Raw genomic sequence first — 17,724 nt, forward strand, 5'->3', positions numbered from 1 at the left:
GACCGACAGTAAGTGACATCGCAAAATCAAGTTGTTCGATGTCGGGACGTGACAAACTGTTGGGCAACTCACGATGTGGAGGAAGTGACATCACGACGTTGGGTCCAGACTTTCAAACTTTGCAATTTTGTTCGAATTCATACCAGAGTCACCAAAAGAGCTTTCATAAACTCGATTTAGAGTTGATTTTAATTGCATATCATCATGTGAAAACGTTTATGGTATGAATAAATGCCTCGATGAATAATTTGTCGGTTTTTGTTCTAGTTTCACTTGTGGCATCCTATAGCTAAGGCTCGGTGGCCGGGTCAGGCAATGGGTGTTACAATTTGTTTACCATTTTAATCCTTTAGATAATTGCTATCTAGGTCCCCAAGTCTTTTCCTTATTAAAATTTTATAGCGATTGAAATTCTACAATTTGGTCCCTGAGCCTTAATTAACTACTTTTTCAGTTAAATTACTTACCCAAATCTCAATATATTTTTGTATTAACTCTGTAAATATTCCTATTTAATATTTATGGATTCGATTTATGGAAATGGGACTCTAAAATTGCATTTTTCGATACCACTAAAATTCGGGTCGTTACAAGGAAATAATACAATAAACGTGTGTACACACACAAATATATATGCACATGTATTTATGTATTAAACTTGAATCATAAAAGTACAAATTGAATTTGTCACTCATCTATAACTCTCATCTTTCCTTTCTCTTGTGAGGGCCCGACATCATCTTTAGCTAAGTTTGATAATTCAATAATAGAAACAATATCATTTTACATCCACATCACATTGAAATACATATCCAAACATATTTTGTATTTTATTCAATTTAGTCCCTACATTCAGGATACTTGTTTTTTTCAATATCAAACATCGGATCAAAATCCAATTTCACATTCTTTCATTAGGGACCTGATACTTCCTATCTATAACGTAATTTCATGATATTTTTTCAGTTTATCCAATTTAGTCCTTAATGTTACAAAGTTATCTAACAAGTTTAACTTACTTTCTAATTTAGCCCTTTTCATACTAGTCTTATTAACTATCAATTTCTTCAAATTAAGCTCAAAATCATCAATTTCACTACAATGGAAACTTGCTAAATATAAACTAAATGAACAAATTAACACATGAGCTAGCTAAATCAAGCTCCCATGATTATAAACCTATAAAAATTCAAAGAAAAAGTCTTGGTTACCTTAAGAATTTGAATGGTCGAATGATGTTTGAAGCTTGAGAGTTTTTTTTTTCTTTTTTTTTTCAATGGACGGGGGAAGAAGATGAAAACTTCATCTTTCATTCCACTAATTTATTATTTATACTTAATTTAGTTTTTAATTAATCTTAAATAAGTTAATTAGTCATGGTTTATTAATTAATCTAATATTATTATTATTATTGTTGTTGTTGTTGTTGTTGTTGTTGTTATTAAAGTTAATGGTAGTAATCATCATTTCCCACTAATAATATAAAAAACAATAGTTTAATAACCATTCAAACCCTTTGATAATTGTTAACTAGGTCCTCAAGCATTTTTTAAATTAAAACTCAATAGCAATTAAACTTTTTCAATTTAGCCCCTAAGCTTTAATTAACTATTTTCTCTGTTAAATTACTTAAACTGATCTTCAATATATTTTCATAGTAACTTCGTAAATATTCCCATTTTATTTTTACAGACTAATTTACGAAAATGAGATTTCGAAACCATATTTTTTGACACTGCCTAAAATCAGCTCATTACAAATTTTAGTGTTCAAGAGCTCAATTAAGTGTATTTTTTTTGAAAGGGTTCCCTAGACCTTTAAGCCTTGTTATACCCTTGCACTTCCTAATACGTGGCACAATGAGAAGCTACCCACGAGATTATTACGGATGACCCTTCACCTTGCATCGTCCAGTTGGTCTTCCACCTTGCATTGTTAGTTACCAGCCACCCACACATTATGAAGAGAATTCAAAGAACAATTACAAAAGGAGCAGGAACAACAACAAGAGATCTCAAGTTGTCAAATAATTGGAAGAAGAATGAGAAACCTATATATATAAATCCCCAAAATAATGTGTTTCATTACACAACTGTCTCAACACTATACGACCAATGCATTTGGACACATGTCCCTTGCAATAACACAATTTATCATTGGCCCACTCTCTACAAACAATGGCTCAACTTTTCATTTAAAGTAGATGTTCCAGAATCTTTAAAATGACCCTTTATCTTCAAAATTGTCCTCAATACAGTAATAACCTACCTCCCATGTCTTAAGGACGCTTTTGAAGATGATGTTATTTCTCCTATGACAATTACCACCCGTTGAGATTACCTACAGAAGGTCTTAAGGTAAGCCACTTTGTAACCTACCTTTCGATTGGGTATACCCCTGCACCTCCCAAACACGTAACACCATGAGAAGCTACTTGAGAGACACCTGTGGATGGCTCTCCACCTAGCATCTCTTGGTTAGTCTTCCATCTTGCATTGTTCGATTGGTCACCCATTGAACCATTAGACATTAGACCACTTGCTTTTTAGCGAGACCAAACTTATCTATAAGAGGGGACTACTAAGAGACCACTGAGATGTAACAATCTTATACTACCTCAATAAACGGAATGCTAAAACAATACCGCACTTGATGAACACTTGTATCAACCGGCCTTAAAAAAATAAATGTTATATTTTAGATCAATATGATAGAAATATTGAATCAATTAAAAAAATTACATGTACTATAGATACAATTATTTTAGTAAATTAATCAACAAAATTATAAAAGTAGGTAAATCTATTTTAATTATTCATTATTGTAAGTTGTAACTGGATTTTCCCCGTATATAGAAGATGTAAAAGTGAACGCATTCTAGATTCCCTTTGTTTTATTTGGGAAGAAATTTCAAAGCTTCTCTTTTACTTTTTCTGATTTTTCATTAGGCGCGGCTAATCTACGCTCACTTTTTTGCCTAAAAAATTTTCAACATATTTGCGTCACAAATTGGATGAAAATTTTTAGGATAAAATATGCCACAAGTCCTTATGCCATTTAAAAATTTGAAAAGTAGTCTCTTTACTCTTTACTTTTTAGAATTTATAATTTTTGGTCCAATTGTTAATTGTATTAAAATTAGGTTTATTATGACATTGTCTTTTATATGGCTACCAAGTGAATTTTTATTATTTATTTATATTACAAAATGTCACATCAATAATTTTTGTTACATTTAGGTTCATTACAATATCATTTTATAATTGTATGACTACAAAGTGAATATATATATTTATATTTATTATAAAATGTCATACCAACAAATTTAACTGTGTTAATAGTTAGACATAAATTTTTAACATTTTAAAAAATAAAAAGATTAAATTCATGAAAATAAAACTAAAATTTAAATTTATAAAGAATACAGAAACTTAAGTGATATTTTAACCAAAATTTTATTAAAAGAATAATGAGAACCAAATAATTTCATCCTTTAAATTAAAGTGAGTTTTTTTAAACTAAATAAAATCTAAATTAAAATTAAAAATCAATAGTTTTTACCGTGAAACGACATTAAGAAAAAGGTAAAAGAAAAAACATTGCAGGATTCGAACTCAGAATGCAGCCCTACACTTCATAGGCTATATGGCTTGAGTTAACCAAAGTTTGGGGTATTCCTTCAAAACTTCCATTAGCTGTTGTGCCACTTCACTCACTCCATTTTTTTTATTTTTAATAGTTGTACAGGGATGTTGTGATAATAGTATTTTCATATTTCCCTTTGAGTTTCCATGGTTCCGCTCCTCTTTCCAACAACGCTCATTTTCCCTGTGAGTTTCGACTGCTCCTCCTCATGGGTGAATGCTGCTTGCGCCTCACCATCACTACTTTGGGTTTCTGCTTTCTATATTACCATCACCTTGGACTGGAATGTTCAAAAAGGATTTGTGGCAAGATTTTAGTTCATATTTTTATTGGAGTAAAACTTAAACAAATATAAAATATATTAATATTATGTTTAAATTCGATTCATCAACGCTTCTAGGTGATGGGCCATTCGAAAGTCTTGGGTGAGGTCTTCATTCGGTGGGCCCAGTTGCAGATTAGTTAGGTCTTCATTGCCACCTTCTAAAACGTCGCGTTCCTGCACGAAATCATGCGGCTCATTAGCATGCAAATCTCCCCGGTACCTGCATTGGCGTGCCCGCATTTGGTGCTTGTTCAAGCACATCAGAAGGCACCATCCCTCACGATTTGGGCGGCGTGGATGTTGATGTTACGGTTAAAATAAAGGTTAATTTCTGTTATTATATTCTATATTTAAGAAAGTTATAAATTTAATTTCTATACTTTAATTTGATTATTTTAGTTTTCTTAATATTTTTTATATTTTAAAATTTAAAAATTTTAATCCTTATAAAAAAGATAACTATAATGTTCATTAAACATATGATTACATATGAAATGTCATGTCACATTGTTAATTCATTTAATAGATTAACGACGATCATTTGTGTCATTACTCAAATTTTAAAATTTGAAAAATATAGAAATTTAAAATGATCCAATTTAAGAACATAGATTAAATTTATAACTATATGCATAATACGAGACTAACAATTAAATTTAACCAAACGAATTTAACTACTACTATTTAGGTCAATACTAAGATTTCAAAATTCGAAAAATACAAGACTAAGAATAATAAAATTAAAATATAATAACTAAATTCATAACTTTTATAAAGTATAGGTACTAATAATAGAATTGAACCAAAAATAGGTACTAGAACTTCATTGTTTATTAAATGCTTTTAACCTATAATTTATGTTCCATGTGAATCAACGCCATCTTTTTCTGAAAACTCCAGAAAAGGGAAATAAAATAAAATAAAATTTAGTTCCAACGTGACCAAATTCAACCGTCGTACTTGTCAGCAATAGTTTAATATATTTGTGGGTACTTGTCCTAACATTTTATACGTTTGATTTATATTGTTGTCTTTTTTTCTGGATGTCCTCAAAGATTGCAATAAGAATTTGCAATTCCCAACTTTATTCATCACGTTTTAATGTGTTTTTAGGTAAATTGCATAATTGGTCACTTAAGTTTCACAAGTTTTCATTTGGTACTAAAAATAAAAAATAAATTATAATTTGACACGATTATTACATACTTTCATCATTTTAGTTGCCACTATTATCTACTTTTATTATTTTAGTTACTCGTCGTTAATTTTTCATTAGATACACTCATTTTAGTCATCTAACTTTATTAAATTTTTATTTTCGTCACTCATTTTATAATTTTGATTTTTTTAAAGAATTAATTTTATTTTTTCGATGAAGATAAAAGCCTGAAATTTTACTGAAAAATTCAGATTAGAAAAATCATTTTATCTTTTTAATTTTTTTAGAATTAATTTTAATTTTTTTTCTTAATAAAAAGGGAATGGAAAAACCTAGGGTTTTATAAGGAATACCTTGGACTTTTATAGAAAAAAAACCTCCATTGTAAAAGTTTGTCATATGTCATGACTTTTACAGGGAAGGGAATTACCTAGACTTTTATAGGAATTACCAGGTATTTTTAGCCCAGTTGAACCTGTCAATATCAGTTTATATTATTTCTTCCACCATTGATAATTTTTAAAAATTTACAAGAAAAGGAATTACTTGACTTTTATTAGAATTATTCGAGTTTGTTTAACTAGGTTGAATTGGTATGTATCAATTCTCGACTCAATCGGTCTAAAGGCTTTTTCTAGACCAATACCCCAGACAGTTTTCGGTCCAACCGATTGGTCCTGTCCGATTTAGATAACCATAGTTTTTCGGAAAAAAACTCAAATAATTCCCTACAAAACCGCATATATTTTCCTTTTACTAAAAACAACTAAAATTAATTCTAAAAACTTAAAAAATTAAAAAGATAAAATAATTTTTGATGTAAAAATTCAAGTTTTCTAGAAAAACCCAAGCAATTTCCTACAAAACACCAAGTTTTCCCTCTGATTGAAAAAAATTAAAATTAATTCTAGAAAGGAAAAAAAATTAACTTTCCAATAAAAACTAAAGTTTTGTTCCTATAAATCCCGAGTAATTCAATGTAAAATCGAAACTAAAAAGAAAAAATAATTTTTCTAACCCAAATTTCTTAGGCAAAATTTCAAGTTTTTCCCTTCACAGAAATAAACTAAAATTAATATTTAAAAAAATTAAAAATTAAAAATATAAAATGAGTGACAAAAATTAAAATTTACTAAAATTGGGTGACTAAAATTAGTATTTTTAATGAAAAATTAACTGCAAATAACTGAAATGATAACAATATGTAACGGCAGTTATTAAATTACAAAATTTTCATTTTTAGTGCCTAAAATAAAAATTTATAAAATTTAAATGAGTAATTGTACAGTTTACCCAAAACATTGTGAAGTTGAACCACAAATTTGGCAGTTACACCAAGGACAATTAGAAAAAGGGCAAAAAAAAAAAAAAGAGGTGGGACATGTTGTAGATATATAGATTATATTCATTGGGAGGTTAAAAAAAAGTGAAAGCGGATTTTCTTTCTTTTTAGTTTACTAAATTAAAATTTTAAAATTTGCATAATAATATATTAAGACTATGGGTGAAAAAAAAGTCATTCTTTGGAGCCTTTTCAAGGTTTCTTTATTAACATTATATTTCTAAGTAGAATAATTTTATATGGGTGAAAATTAAAAATATATATTTTAAAAAAAAATTAATAATGAAAATAAGTAGAGTGTAAATGTTTTAATATTATTAAATATGTGTTTAATTTTTAAAGTTGTAATTTATAATTTTTTATTTAAATATGATATAAAAATAGGAAAAGATAAAAATATTTTTATAATTTTATAATAACTGAGATCACTTTCCCCCACAAAAATAGATAGATAAACAAATATTATTTTATTTTAAAATTTTTAATTGACAGAAAGAAGAAAACTGTAACATCAACGCCGATAAAAACATTATATTAATATATAAAGATTCTTTTTACAAAATAATAAAATGGAGAATTAATGTATGAAAAGGAAAGTAAAATATGTAGTATGAACATAGATATATGAATTCCAGAGTCCTGGTCTATTACCATATAAAAAAGAAAGAAAATTCAGGTCAAACTGCGACAATCCCAAAGACGGGAGAAATTCCAATTTGATTTGTTAATTCAGTTTTCGGACAGGTTCATTAGTCAATCGTAATTTATAATACAAAGACTTTCAACTATAAAATCTGTGTCTCAGATACCATCTCTTCTTTTTTCTGTTCTCCTTTCTCTCTCTCTGGTATTCTCTTTCTCTTCTTTATCAACATCTAATATTTTTATCCATGTTTTTCTGTATGCTCATAATAAAGATGGGATTTTGGAGTTTGTGTATTTTCTTTTTTACTTTATGCTCTGTTTGGAAGGGGAGAAAGAGTAGGGAAGTGTAAAGAAACTTTCTGCTGGCTTCCCCCCTCTGTTCGTCTTGACTCATCGACTTCTGGTTTTGAAATTAACGGAAGGCCAAAAAGTGTCTTCGATCATGTTTTTGGCTGCTTATTTATTGGAGGAGAGAAACAGTTTTTGTTTCCCATCTATTGAAAACTGATTACTTGTTTCTTTTATATATAATTTCAAGTTTTTTTTTTTTTGGGTTACTTGTGGATTGAACTTCAATCATGTGTATAAATTTAGAAGTGGCTTTTGGCTGTGAGATCGAAGACTTTGTGTATGATAAAAGTTATAAGAAAAAGGAAGATCCTAGCAAGCTAGGATCTTTGTGTTTACTATTTCAATGGCATGTGACAGCTTTTAGTAATTAGATTGTTTTAATTTATTGTGAGCCTGTACAGGTAAAATTGAAATCAAACAACGAGGAGAGATGGATGAGAATGGAAAAGTACGCTCAAATTGTGCTAATGCTGCTAATCCCTACCATGTATGTGGTGCATATTGCCTAGAAAAGATTGCTGATGGCAAGGGATATAAGGAAAAGGATAAAAAGATATTAGGTAATCAATCTTACCCCCTTGTGCTCGATTTTCCGAACTGATCTTTGCGAAACATGTTGTTCCACAGATGAAGTTGTTCAATTCTATTACTTCCTTTTGCATTTGGAAAGATGATCAATTCATTTTAGGAGTTCATAAACACTGGAATCCCTTATGCTTTCATGTACCATTGGTTTGTGATCGATTCAATGTAATTCATGCAAGGTGGATGATTGAAATCTAGTTTATGGTTTAAGTAACCTAATAAAAGTTTATTTGTGGAAATAATTAATCTAAAAGGTGAAGTTTGGTCTATCTTTAAATGTTTGGTAGAAAGTGTGAATAAGGAACATGTCATTTTAAGTCTTTCTTGGCTTGACAAATAACAGAATTCCCAGAGAAAAGTGTATCTTCGGAAAATATTTTTGTTTCCGTATCATCAGTTGCAGCTTGGTTAAATTCAGAGTACAAAGAATTTAAATTTCTTGTTAGTACCTGAACAGTTAGGTTCCTTTGGTTCTTGGCTGATATAGGCATGTTGTTAAGCCTAACCTAGAAACTTTTGATTTATTAGCTTAAGTCAAAGCTTTGTTGATCACTTTCTAAAGGCAGGTTTTATTTGCTTTTCCATTTGTTAGATAACCGCTATGGTATAAAAGAAGTTGTGCGTAACAAAAGGACTGATGATGGAGGGAGATCGCAACCAAATTGCCCTAAAGCACTGAATCCTTACCACGAATGCAATGATAATTGCACCCAGAGAAGTTCCAAGGCCAATATTCAGGGAGTTAGAAAGGAATCCGGTCTCTGCTCATGATTAAAAGTTCTTTACTATATTATTGTTTAGGTTTTTGTTGATGTGCTAAAGCTACGTGTTCATGTCTTTTTATTTGTTAGATAATCACAACGGTATAAAACAAAGTGAGCTTAGAAAAAAGAAAGGTGGCGAGGGAAGAGTGCACCAAAATTGCGGAAAGGCATCGAATCCATACCATGAATGTGATGAAAATTGTTTCAACAGAAGTACAGAGGCCAAAAAAGAATCAGGTTTCTGATGATATGATTAAGAGAACTGTTGTATTTGTTCATGTGTATTCTGTGGGTTTTACAGACCTTTGTCTGAACATAGGCATACATGTTTTCAGTTTTATTTGTTAGATATTCGCAATGTTATAAAACGAGGTCAGCTTAGGAAAAGAAGGATGTCGAGAGAACAGTAAGCATCTAATAATGCTTATCATGAATGCAACGAAAATTTCTTGAAAGGAATAATGATGCTACACAGGGGATCAGAAATGAAACAGATTTTACCCCCTCTTCACCCCAAAAGCCAAACCTTTGTCGTAATTCTGTTACTCGTTATCACTAAGTTGCTAGAAACAATTCCACTGCAAACTTGTTTTGTTTTTATGTTTTTTGTTTGTTGGAGTTGCAGTTATAATTTGGTGAAACAATAAGGAATACAGTAAATTCTTATAAATTGATAACTAAATACAACCTTTGGGTAGAAGGACTCCTCTTGATCGGATCAAGATTATTTTCCCTCCCTTGAATGGAGATGGGATGGAATAGTGGAGGTACTCAAATGCCACATCAATCTTATTGTTGGCTATTCATAGAACCTTGGAGAATTTGTAGATGTTCTTAAAGAGTTTCATAAGCCATGTTGTTCTTAGATCGTGGCATGTTTGATGATCTTGTTTTGGCATATTGTTGCATGCTGAGGGTAATTTTTAGTCTGATACACTTTTGAGATGCATTTCCACCAGTTTGATAACATCTAACGACTTGATTCTTCCTTGAGATTGATGTTTTCTTTCAAGGTACACAAATTCACTGTTGCATTTTCATGACTACAGTCTTCTCATTGTAGGTGCCAAATTTATTGATGATTCCAGAAGCTTTGAGAGGAAAAAGAAGGGATCTGAGTCTCAGCCTAAGTCCCCTCGAGCACTTGAGATTACCCCTGCCCTAGGTGCAATTTACCATGGTGACCCCAACTCACTTCAGTCTCATTTATATAGGGAGAAGTTGGAAGCAGAGAATGCCGAGTCCTTTTCTTCTTTTGAGCAACACCCTGAAGAGATTCGTTCCCAAGAGCAATCTTTTGATAAGGCTCAAATTCAATACTCTCAACCGTTGCCTATGTCTGGCAAAATCGTGGTTGTTCCCTCTTACAAACTCGCAAAGGCTTATACTTACATATGAAAGCTTAGTGATACTTGATTTTTTATAAATGTAAATCTTTGCTTATATCCTCCTCTTTGACAGTCTCCCGGTGATACAGCAACCAAATTTAAAGGGGAGAATATTCAAATTTCCCCTAAGGTAAGTTCAGATGCAAGTACCGAGGATGGGAGAGAAGATGTGACTAGCTCAGCCTTCAGTTTCACAGGGATCACCCAAGCTTTAGAAGAGAGTGATAAGGAAGATAACAAATCCATAATCTCTGAGTCCTGTGTTTCAGTTGGAAAATACCGTGTGAAAGAAAGCATCTCCTCAACTCTACAGTCAATTTTCGATAAATATGGAGACATAGCAGCTAACTGTCAGTTGGAATCGGCTTCCATGCGTGCATATTATTTAGAATGCTTGTGTGCTGTGGTTCAAGAGTTGCAATCCACTCCATTCAATGAACTGACCAAATCAAAAGTAAAAGAAATTTTTGCTGTTCTTAAGGATGTAGAATCTGCAAACATTGATGTTAGTTGGCTGCGTGCTCTGCTCAATGAAATCTCAGAAGCCATCAATCTTGCTAGTCAACGACAAACTTTTGAAGCCAAAAAGGTTAAGTATGAAAGTTCGTTAGAGTCTGTAAAGAAAGAACTGGAATCTCGAATGGAAAATCTATCTCAGAAAGAAAAGGAGGCCGCTGATGCCCGGGAACAAGTCGCAGAAATCAAGGCCCGTTTGGATGACATGGAACATGAATGTTCTCAGTTGGACAAAACTATTTCTTCTATAGCATCAATCAACGAGAAGTTCCAGGGCAAATCTCTGGTGGATGAGCTCCTGTAATATTGTTTGCGAAGTAAGACATTACATTAATATTTAGATACCTTGATAGCGTCATGAAAGTGTTGTGTGTAGAGAAACTGATGATAGGGTTTCAAACTTGTTTTCGAGCGCTATATATAACCTGATTCCTGGCTTTCTGGAATAAATGAACTGCCAAGAAAAATTAAGAGTCCTTGATCTTAGCCTCAGGACTTGGTTCATAATATGGGTCACATTTTGCATTTGAAATGAAAGAAGAGTTCAATAAAACCAGTTCCAACATTTATCTGCTTGACGCTTTCCTCAATCCTTGGTGTTGTGGGATTTTGTGGTTGCTTATATACATCAATGCTTTTCTTGTTTGCAAGCTATGAAATTGACCTCATCATAACAATCTGATTTTCCGCAATTACACATACTAGTGACTTTGCATTTGTAACGCACTTGCTCATCGTGTCATCGGCCAACTCTTTTATAACCATGGTTCCAACACCCTTGAAAAGAAGACATGAATCAACTAAACTTCGATTGTTATCTAGGATGGTGTAAGAGATGTTTGTTTCTACAATGATTTTAAGTATATACCACAAAACGCAAAGCAAGAAATCGATCAACACATTCAATCAAATTTGAAGACTAAAGACTTAAGCATGGAAAAGAGGCATCCTCATATGAAATCCTCAAGAAACAGATTGTAAGCAAATGTCAAGAAAAAGGGGCAATGTTGTAACTTTTTCAAACTTGAGAACCTATCACCGGTGAAGCTTCATACCCCAAGCATGTCGAATGCCCATTTGTTCTCCCTCCTAACAGCCTCTTCTGCCTCAGGGGTGTAATCGTTCTTGATGTTGAAGGTAGTGCGAATCTCCTCAGGTCTCTTCCCCTTTATCATGTTGGCAACAGTTTGGCATGTCAAGTCCAACAAGCTCTCTATTTTCAAACAGTTGGCTGCCTGCAAGCAAACCCCATTCTCATGATAGTAGAATACAACCAAGATTCAAGAACAAGAAGATGGCAGAATGGCAAATTGGGAAAAAAAAAGAAACTAACAAGGATGAGGTCGAAGAGGGTGTTTTGGTCAACCTTGACAAAATTAGCATCCCATTCGTAGAGTTCCTCAGGGGAGATGTCTTCCTTGCCAGCGGTGGAATTTACGTGCTTCTTGCAGTAGTTGAGAATCTTGGATAAGATGTCGCCGGAGACGCTATGGACATGGATGACGCTGCCGGGGCAACCATTTTCGTAAAAGTATTTGATCGTCTGAGACTGGACTACAACCGCTTCCTCCACCTCGAAAACCTTTTGGTCGGAGGTCCTCAACTTTATCTTGGTCGATGTCGATCCCATTGTTTTCTTTTACAATTCTCTCACCACAAACCCTTATCTTCAAGAACTAGAGTAGCAATGACAGAACAACGTCCTTCTAAACTTTGGAGGGATGGATATATGGTTAGTTACACCTATGAATACTAATAGGTGTTATATAAAGAACGCAACGATGTCGTTTGAGGGCCTTCTTTAGATTCTGTAAGATGACTATTGAAGCCACATTAACGTTCTTGTAGCCGGGACACTTGCTAAAATTGTTTAACAAGACAATTATGGCCTTCATGTCAAAAGGAACTACAGATGCTTGATTTCCGACCAATTATTCTATGTAATGTATACAAATGAAATGGATTGAATATTTGAAATTTTTGAATGATTTGAATCTAAATATGTAAATTTATATATAAAAAATGAATCTGTAAATTATTCGAGTATTATAATCTAAATTTGAATTAAATATCATTATTTGTCAAATATCTGAAATAAAAAATATTTTAAATTTAACATTTTCAATTATAATCTAAATTTGAATTAAATATCATTATTTTTCAAATATCTGAAATAAAAAAATATTTTAAATTTAACATTTCCAATCATATGTTGAATACTCAAATTCGCAAAATTTAAATTTAAATTTAAAAATATAAAATAAAATAATTAATTTCAAATAAAAATTATTTATAATAAACAAATAAATGAAAATGAACAAAAGTAATTACATAACCATAAAAACAAATTAAAACAATAATTTCACAACAATTTAATCATGCCTAGTAACTTAAACATACGAATTCCAAAAAAATTAAAAAATTCATAACAATTTACAAAAAAAAAATTCCAATTTTAACTTTTTCAATAATATGTTGGACATTTCGTGAAATAAATTAAAATCAAACCAAATAAATTATTTTAAATAAAATTTATTCATAATTAACAAAAAATAATTGCAAATGTATAAAGCATGGTTAAATAACAATCCAAAAAAATTAAACATAATAATTTCACAACTGTTTAAATATACTTAACAACTTAAACATAAGGATTCTAAACAAATTGAAAGTTCCATAGCAGTCCAAAATAACTTAAATACTTAACACATGCTAATTGTATATATTATAATGTAACACCCCTCACCCAACCCGATTGCCAAGTCCAAATTGCAGGACACTTCATTTGTTGCTGGAGCAACTACAGTCAAGTACACAGTAAAATAATCATTCACATATGCATTTCAATATCAAACACATTCATTTCAAGTTAAACAATTAATTTCCAAGTCTTAATTGAGCTTACGAAAGCTCTTTTGTCAACTTGAACATGAAATAGGACCAAATTGCAAAGTCTTCAAAGTTTAGGGCCAGCGTCGTGACATCACCAAAATAATATGTCACATCACGATGTCACATATTGTCGGCCAACGTTGTGACAATGAAAGATGATCATTGGGACGAGGACCCTACATTTGGTAAAAATGAGTATTTGGTAATAGTTTCGAAACAAACCATGCAATATATACATCATGTACCAATTTCAATTGAATCCAAACCTACCATAAACATGCTAAGCAAGCTCAACATCTATGTTCATCATCTTCTCAAAACAATTTCTATCTATACATAAGCTAAATTTAACATTTCATGCCATGAATCAAACATCAACTATATTATTCCATTTACTAATATTTACCTATGCTAAAGATCCTTAAAACATATCAATTCACTTCCATCTCAAACACTTGTGAACACATATACATATATATAACTTATAAGTATTTATATATAACCAACAACTATCAAATTAGGTCACGTTTTTCAAGCATGCTCTAGGTTACAATTGTTCAAATGCATTACCAATTTATTCATCAATCAAACAAACTACCATTTCTACCTCATTTTATACTATTCCATATGCCACACATTTAGTTGTAAATCATCACATCATTAAGCATGAAATGCATATATGTTCATCTCCATATATGAATAAAAAATACCAAGTCATCATAAGTTATGAAACTCATCAAGACACCTTATACATCAAAGTATATACCAAAACACTTGTATAAATGCTACAATTCCTTGACTCAAGATGACCAAATAACTACCGAAATGAGGATAGTGTAAGTTTTGAGACAATCTGAATTGACGTGTTTCACAAGGTGACAATCTATAAGGAAAAGAGAAAACAAAAAGTAAGGATATAGAATGCTTAGTAAGTTCATTGCCATTAAATAAAACTTATCTTATCTTTTATCTAATACAATAAGCTGCCATCACTTGATATAATTTGGCCAGACTTGACAATTCAAAACAATAACAAGGTGAGTATTAACTTATAATCCAAACCATATGATGCCTCAATCATGTAACAAGCAAATTCATGTCATTTTGGATAAAGAATCACAAGAACTCATTCAATTCAAGAACAATATGTTCATATACATTATCAAAGGCATTATACTCAATTTATTTTCTATTCTTCCATTTGAACATCAAGTTCATTTACCTATTTTCAATTTCTTGTTTATACATCAGCCATTTCGCCTTATGAACCCTAGAAAACGGACTTGGATACACAAATAACTACACCAAACCAATTGCTTATCTGAGCTGAAAATATTTATGTCAAGTTACCTATCTAGGATAAACCTTTCTAATGACACATCCGATTTCTTGTCCAAGTTGAAAATACATACATGTCAGGTTACCTGCCCGGGCTAAACCTTTAAAACGATATCAGGTTACTCGTTTGAGTTAAACCTGTGTCACATGTATTGAGTATCCGCAAAAAATGTTGGACCTCGGTAACCATTTGTAATCAATCCTGTACAAGCACACACAAAAACTTATTGGCATGTCAATCGTATCCTAACATTTACTAAGTTCACACGGGCATTTATTGCACATATAATTATCACTTTTCAATTTAGTTCAATTCTCACCATTTGTACCATTTCACAAACAATTTAATTTATAATAAAACATACATGAATATAATTCAAATACATACAATCTAAGTTATGATTACCATATTAACTTACCTGTTCAAACAACAAGTAAATTGAATCTTCAATGACCATTCTACAATTTTGGCCTTTCTCCATTTATCTTTAGTTTGACCCAATTCTTGATCTAAACAATTATTTTAGACAATCGTCAATACCAAACATTTCTATTTTATTCCATGATATGTATTAACTTATATAATTTCATTTTTTGATACCCTTAAAGTTTTGTATTTTATTCAATTTAGTTCCTGAAACTGAAATAACAATATCTTTAAAATTTGAGTCTTAGTTTAGAAACCGACTTCAATTACATCCTTTATGGGCTCTCTACTTCCTATTTATACTAAAATTTCACAACAGTTTTACATTTTATTCACTTTAGCTTATTTGCAAAACTAAAAATTAAACTTTACAATCTCGTCCTTTTTCATGATCTTAGTTTAAAATCTATCAATTTAACATCAATTTCTTCAATAAATCAATAATAGAAACTTTCAAAAAGTTTAATAGTTTTACAAATTGGTACATGAGCTAGCTAAATCAAGCTCCCGTGACTTCAAAATATAAAAAATACAAAAAAAAAAAGATTTGAAATCACATACCAATAAAGGGCCGAATGCTTTGAGTTCAAAAATGGCTTTTCCCTAATTTGGATGGTGAAGAGAAAGAAAAAGATGAGCTTCTACAGTTAATTTTACTATATATACTTTAATTAAATCTTTAATTACTTAATTAAACCTTAATTAATTAATCTTACACCATTAATCAAAGTTAGTCGAAGTTTACATCATTTTCCACTATTTGATGTAACAAAATGATTTATTTACCATTTTGAAACTTTAGTTAATTAAAAATCTATAGCGATTGGACTTTTATATTTTAGTCTATGTACCATAATTAAGCGATTAATAGACAAAATTGAAGGACCAAACTTTAATATTCTATTATACCAACTTTGTAAATATTCATATTTAATATTTACGGACTCAGTTTATGAAAATGGGGTTCTGAAACCGCCTTTTTGACACTACTGAAAATTAGATTGTTATATATAATCTGCTATAAAGTTAGTTACACCTTCAAGGTTTAAGATTATGTATCATTAATATAAAAATGTACATTATAATATCATAATCGTATATAGGGCTACATATCATTAATAATCTACTTTAATTATATAATCCTAATTTTATATATTAAATCTATCATAAAGTTAGTTACATGTTTAGGATTTAAGCTTAAATATAATTATATAAAAATGTACATTATAATAATATAATTGTATATAAGGAAACATATGATATTTTACTAAATTAACTCAAAAAAATTTGATATTTACAAAAATGACACAGGTTCTAAAACAATCACCAAAATGACCTAAAATGAATAATAAATGGGATTATGGGACATCATTGGCTGGCACTACCTCGTATTTTGCCCCCATGATTGCCTAATGATCGAGTCAAACTTTAAAAAGTTAATTTTTTTGACTTTGGGTAATTAATGGCTGGCACCACGATATTTTTTTTTAAAATCGTATCATACTAGTATACAAAAATATGAGTATTTGAAAAAAAAAATTGGTGTTGGCTTTCTAATGCAAGTACCACTCTAATAAAAAAAATCAAAAATTTTTGGGTGCTGGTCTTCTAATAATTGACCCCAGTACAAAAAATATTAGAAAAAATTTTTTTGGTGCTGGCTTTCTAATGGCTGGCACCACTGTAGGAAAAAGAATTCAAAATTTTTTGGGTACTGGTCTTCTAATGGCCGGCACCAGTAAAAAAAATATCAGGGAAAACTTTTTTTTGGTGCTGGCCTTCTAATGGCCGGCACCACTGTTGTAAAAAATCAAAATTTTTTGGGTGCTGGTCTTCTAATGGCAGGAACAAAAATATCAGGAAATATTTTTTTTTTTGGTGCTGGCCTTCTAATGGCCGGCACCACTGTAGTAAAAAAAAATTCAAAATTTTCTGGGTGTTGGTCTTCTAATGGTCGGCACCAGTACAAAAATATCAGGAATTTTCTTTTTGTGCTGTCTTTCTAATGGCCGGCACCAAACCTTATATATATGGTGGGTGGTTTGGGTTCTGATAGTGTGAATCGATAAGAAATTTTTTTTTGAGAGAAGAATAAAAATGAGAGTGTTTTTTAGTTTATCATCAAATGAGTTTTTTTTTAGTGGGTTGTATAAGTAAGTTTTTTTGTAGTGGATTGTATAAGGAAGTTTTTTTTTTGTAGTGGATTGTATATAGGAGTTATTTGTGGTGTACAACCAAATTTCGGGGTTGAATTATATACTGTCATGTTTTAACGGAGTTGAATTATATACTGTTATGTTCACCCTAAAGGTTATGCTATTAAGGGTTGGATAAATTTATGTGCCTT

The 17,724-nt window shown here is 30.9% G+C and overlaps 2 protein-coding genes across 6 annotated transcripts; one reads left to right on the plus strand and one right to left on the minus strand.

The window, feature by feature from the left end:
* Positions 1-7,042: 7,042 nt before the first annotated feature.
* LOC107932483 (uncharacterized) lies at positions 7,043-11,273 on the plus strand. Of its 4 annotated transcripts, none has more exons than XM_041082576.1 (6): positions 7,043-7,318; positions 7,869-8,027; positions 8,645-8,809; positions 8,904-9,053; positions 9,880-10,169; positions 10,278-11,273. In XM_041082576.1, exons 2-6 carry the CDS (start codon positions 7,898-7,900, stop codon positions 11,022-11,024), a joined length of 1,482 nt encoding a protein of 493 aa, XP_040938510.1. In that variant the 5' UTR covers positions 7,043-7,318; positions 7,869-7,897; the 3' UTR covers positions 11,025-11,273. The 4 variants fall into 4 exon arrangements, with proteins under 4 accessions (XP_040938510.1, XP_040938512.1, XP_040938509.1 ...); XM_041082578.1 differs by having other exon boundaries at positions 9,880-10,166; XM_041082575.1 differs by having other exon boundaries at positions 7,061-7,215.
* Positions 11,274-11,512: 239 nt separating this feature from the next.
* On the minus strand, positions 11,513-12,605 carry LOC107932479 (SKP1-like protein 1A). Of its 2 annotated transcripts, none has more exons than XM_016864473.2 (2): positions 12,054-12,605; positions 11,513-11,955 (listed from the first exon to the last, which is right to left on the minus strand). In XM_016864473.2, the coding sequence occupies exons 1-2, from the start codon at positions 12,348-12,350 to the stop codon at positions 11,770-11,772; spliced, it is 483 nt and encodes a 160-aa protein (XP_016719962.2). In that variant the 5' UTR covers positions 12,351-12,605; the 3' UTR covers positions 11,513-11,769. The 2 variants fall into 2 exon arrangements, with proteins under 2 accessions (XP_016719962.2, XP_016719972.2); XM_016864483.2 differs by having other exon boundaries at positions 11,610-11,955; positions 12,087-12,580.
* Between the last annotated feature and the right edge of the window lie 5,119 nt (positions 12,606-17,724).

The sequence above is a fragment of the Gossypium hirsutum genome, chromosome A12 (genome assembly GCF_007990345.1).
Source record: "Gossypium hirsutum isolate 1008001.06 chromosome A12, Gossypium_hirsutum_v2.1, whole genome shotgun sequence".
NCBI classification, from domain to species: domain Eukaryota; kingdom Viridiplantae; phylum Streptophyta; class Magnoliopsida; order Malvales; family Malvaceae; genus Gossypium; species Gossypium hirsutum.

What these genes read in the sequence shown, in the direction of transcription:
- LOC107932483 (XM_041082576.1), top strand. Translation starts at nt 7,898, where the DNA reads ATGGATGAGAATGGAAAAGTACGCTCAAATTGTGCTAATGCTGCTAAT. An exon ending in AGAGGCCAAAAAAGAATCAG is followed by an intron (nt 9,054 to 9,879) that starts GTTTCTGATGAT and finishes TTCTCATTGTAG; the next exon opens with GTGCCAAATTTATTGATGAT. An exon ending in CTATGTCTGGCAAAATCGTG is followed by an intron (nt 10,170 to 10,277) that starts GTTGTTCCCTCT and finishes CCTCTTTGACAG; the next exon opens with TCTCCCGGTGATACAGCAAC.
- LOC107932479 (XM_016864473.2), bottom strand. Translation starts at nt 12,350, where the DNA reads ATGGGATCGACATCGACCAAGATAAAGTTGAGGACCTCCGACCAAAAG. An exon ending in CCCTCTTCGACCTCATCCTT is followed by an intron (nt 11,956 to 12,053) that starts GTTAGTTTCTTT and finishes GTTTGCTTGCAG; the next exon opens with GCAGCCAACTGTTTGAAAAT.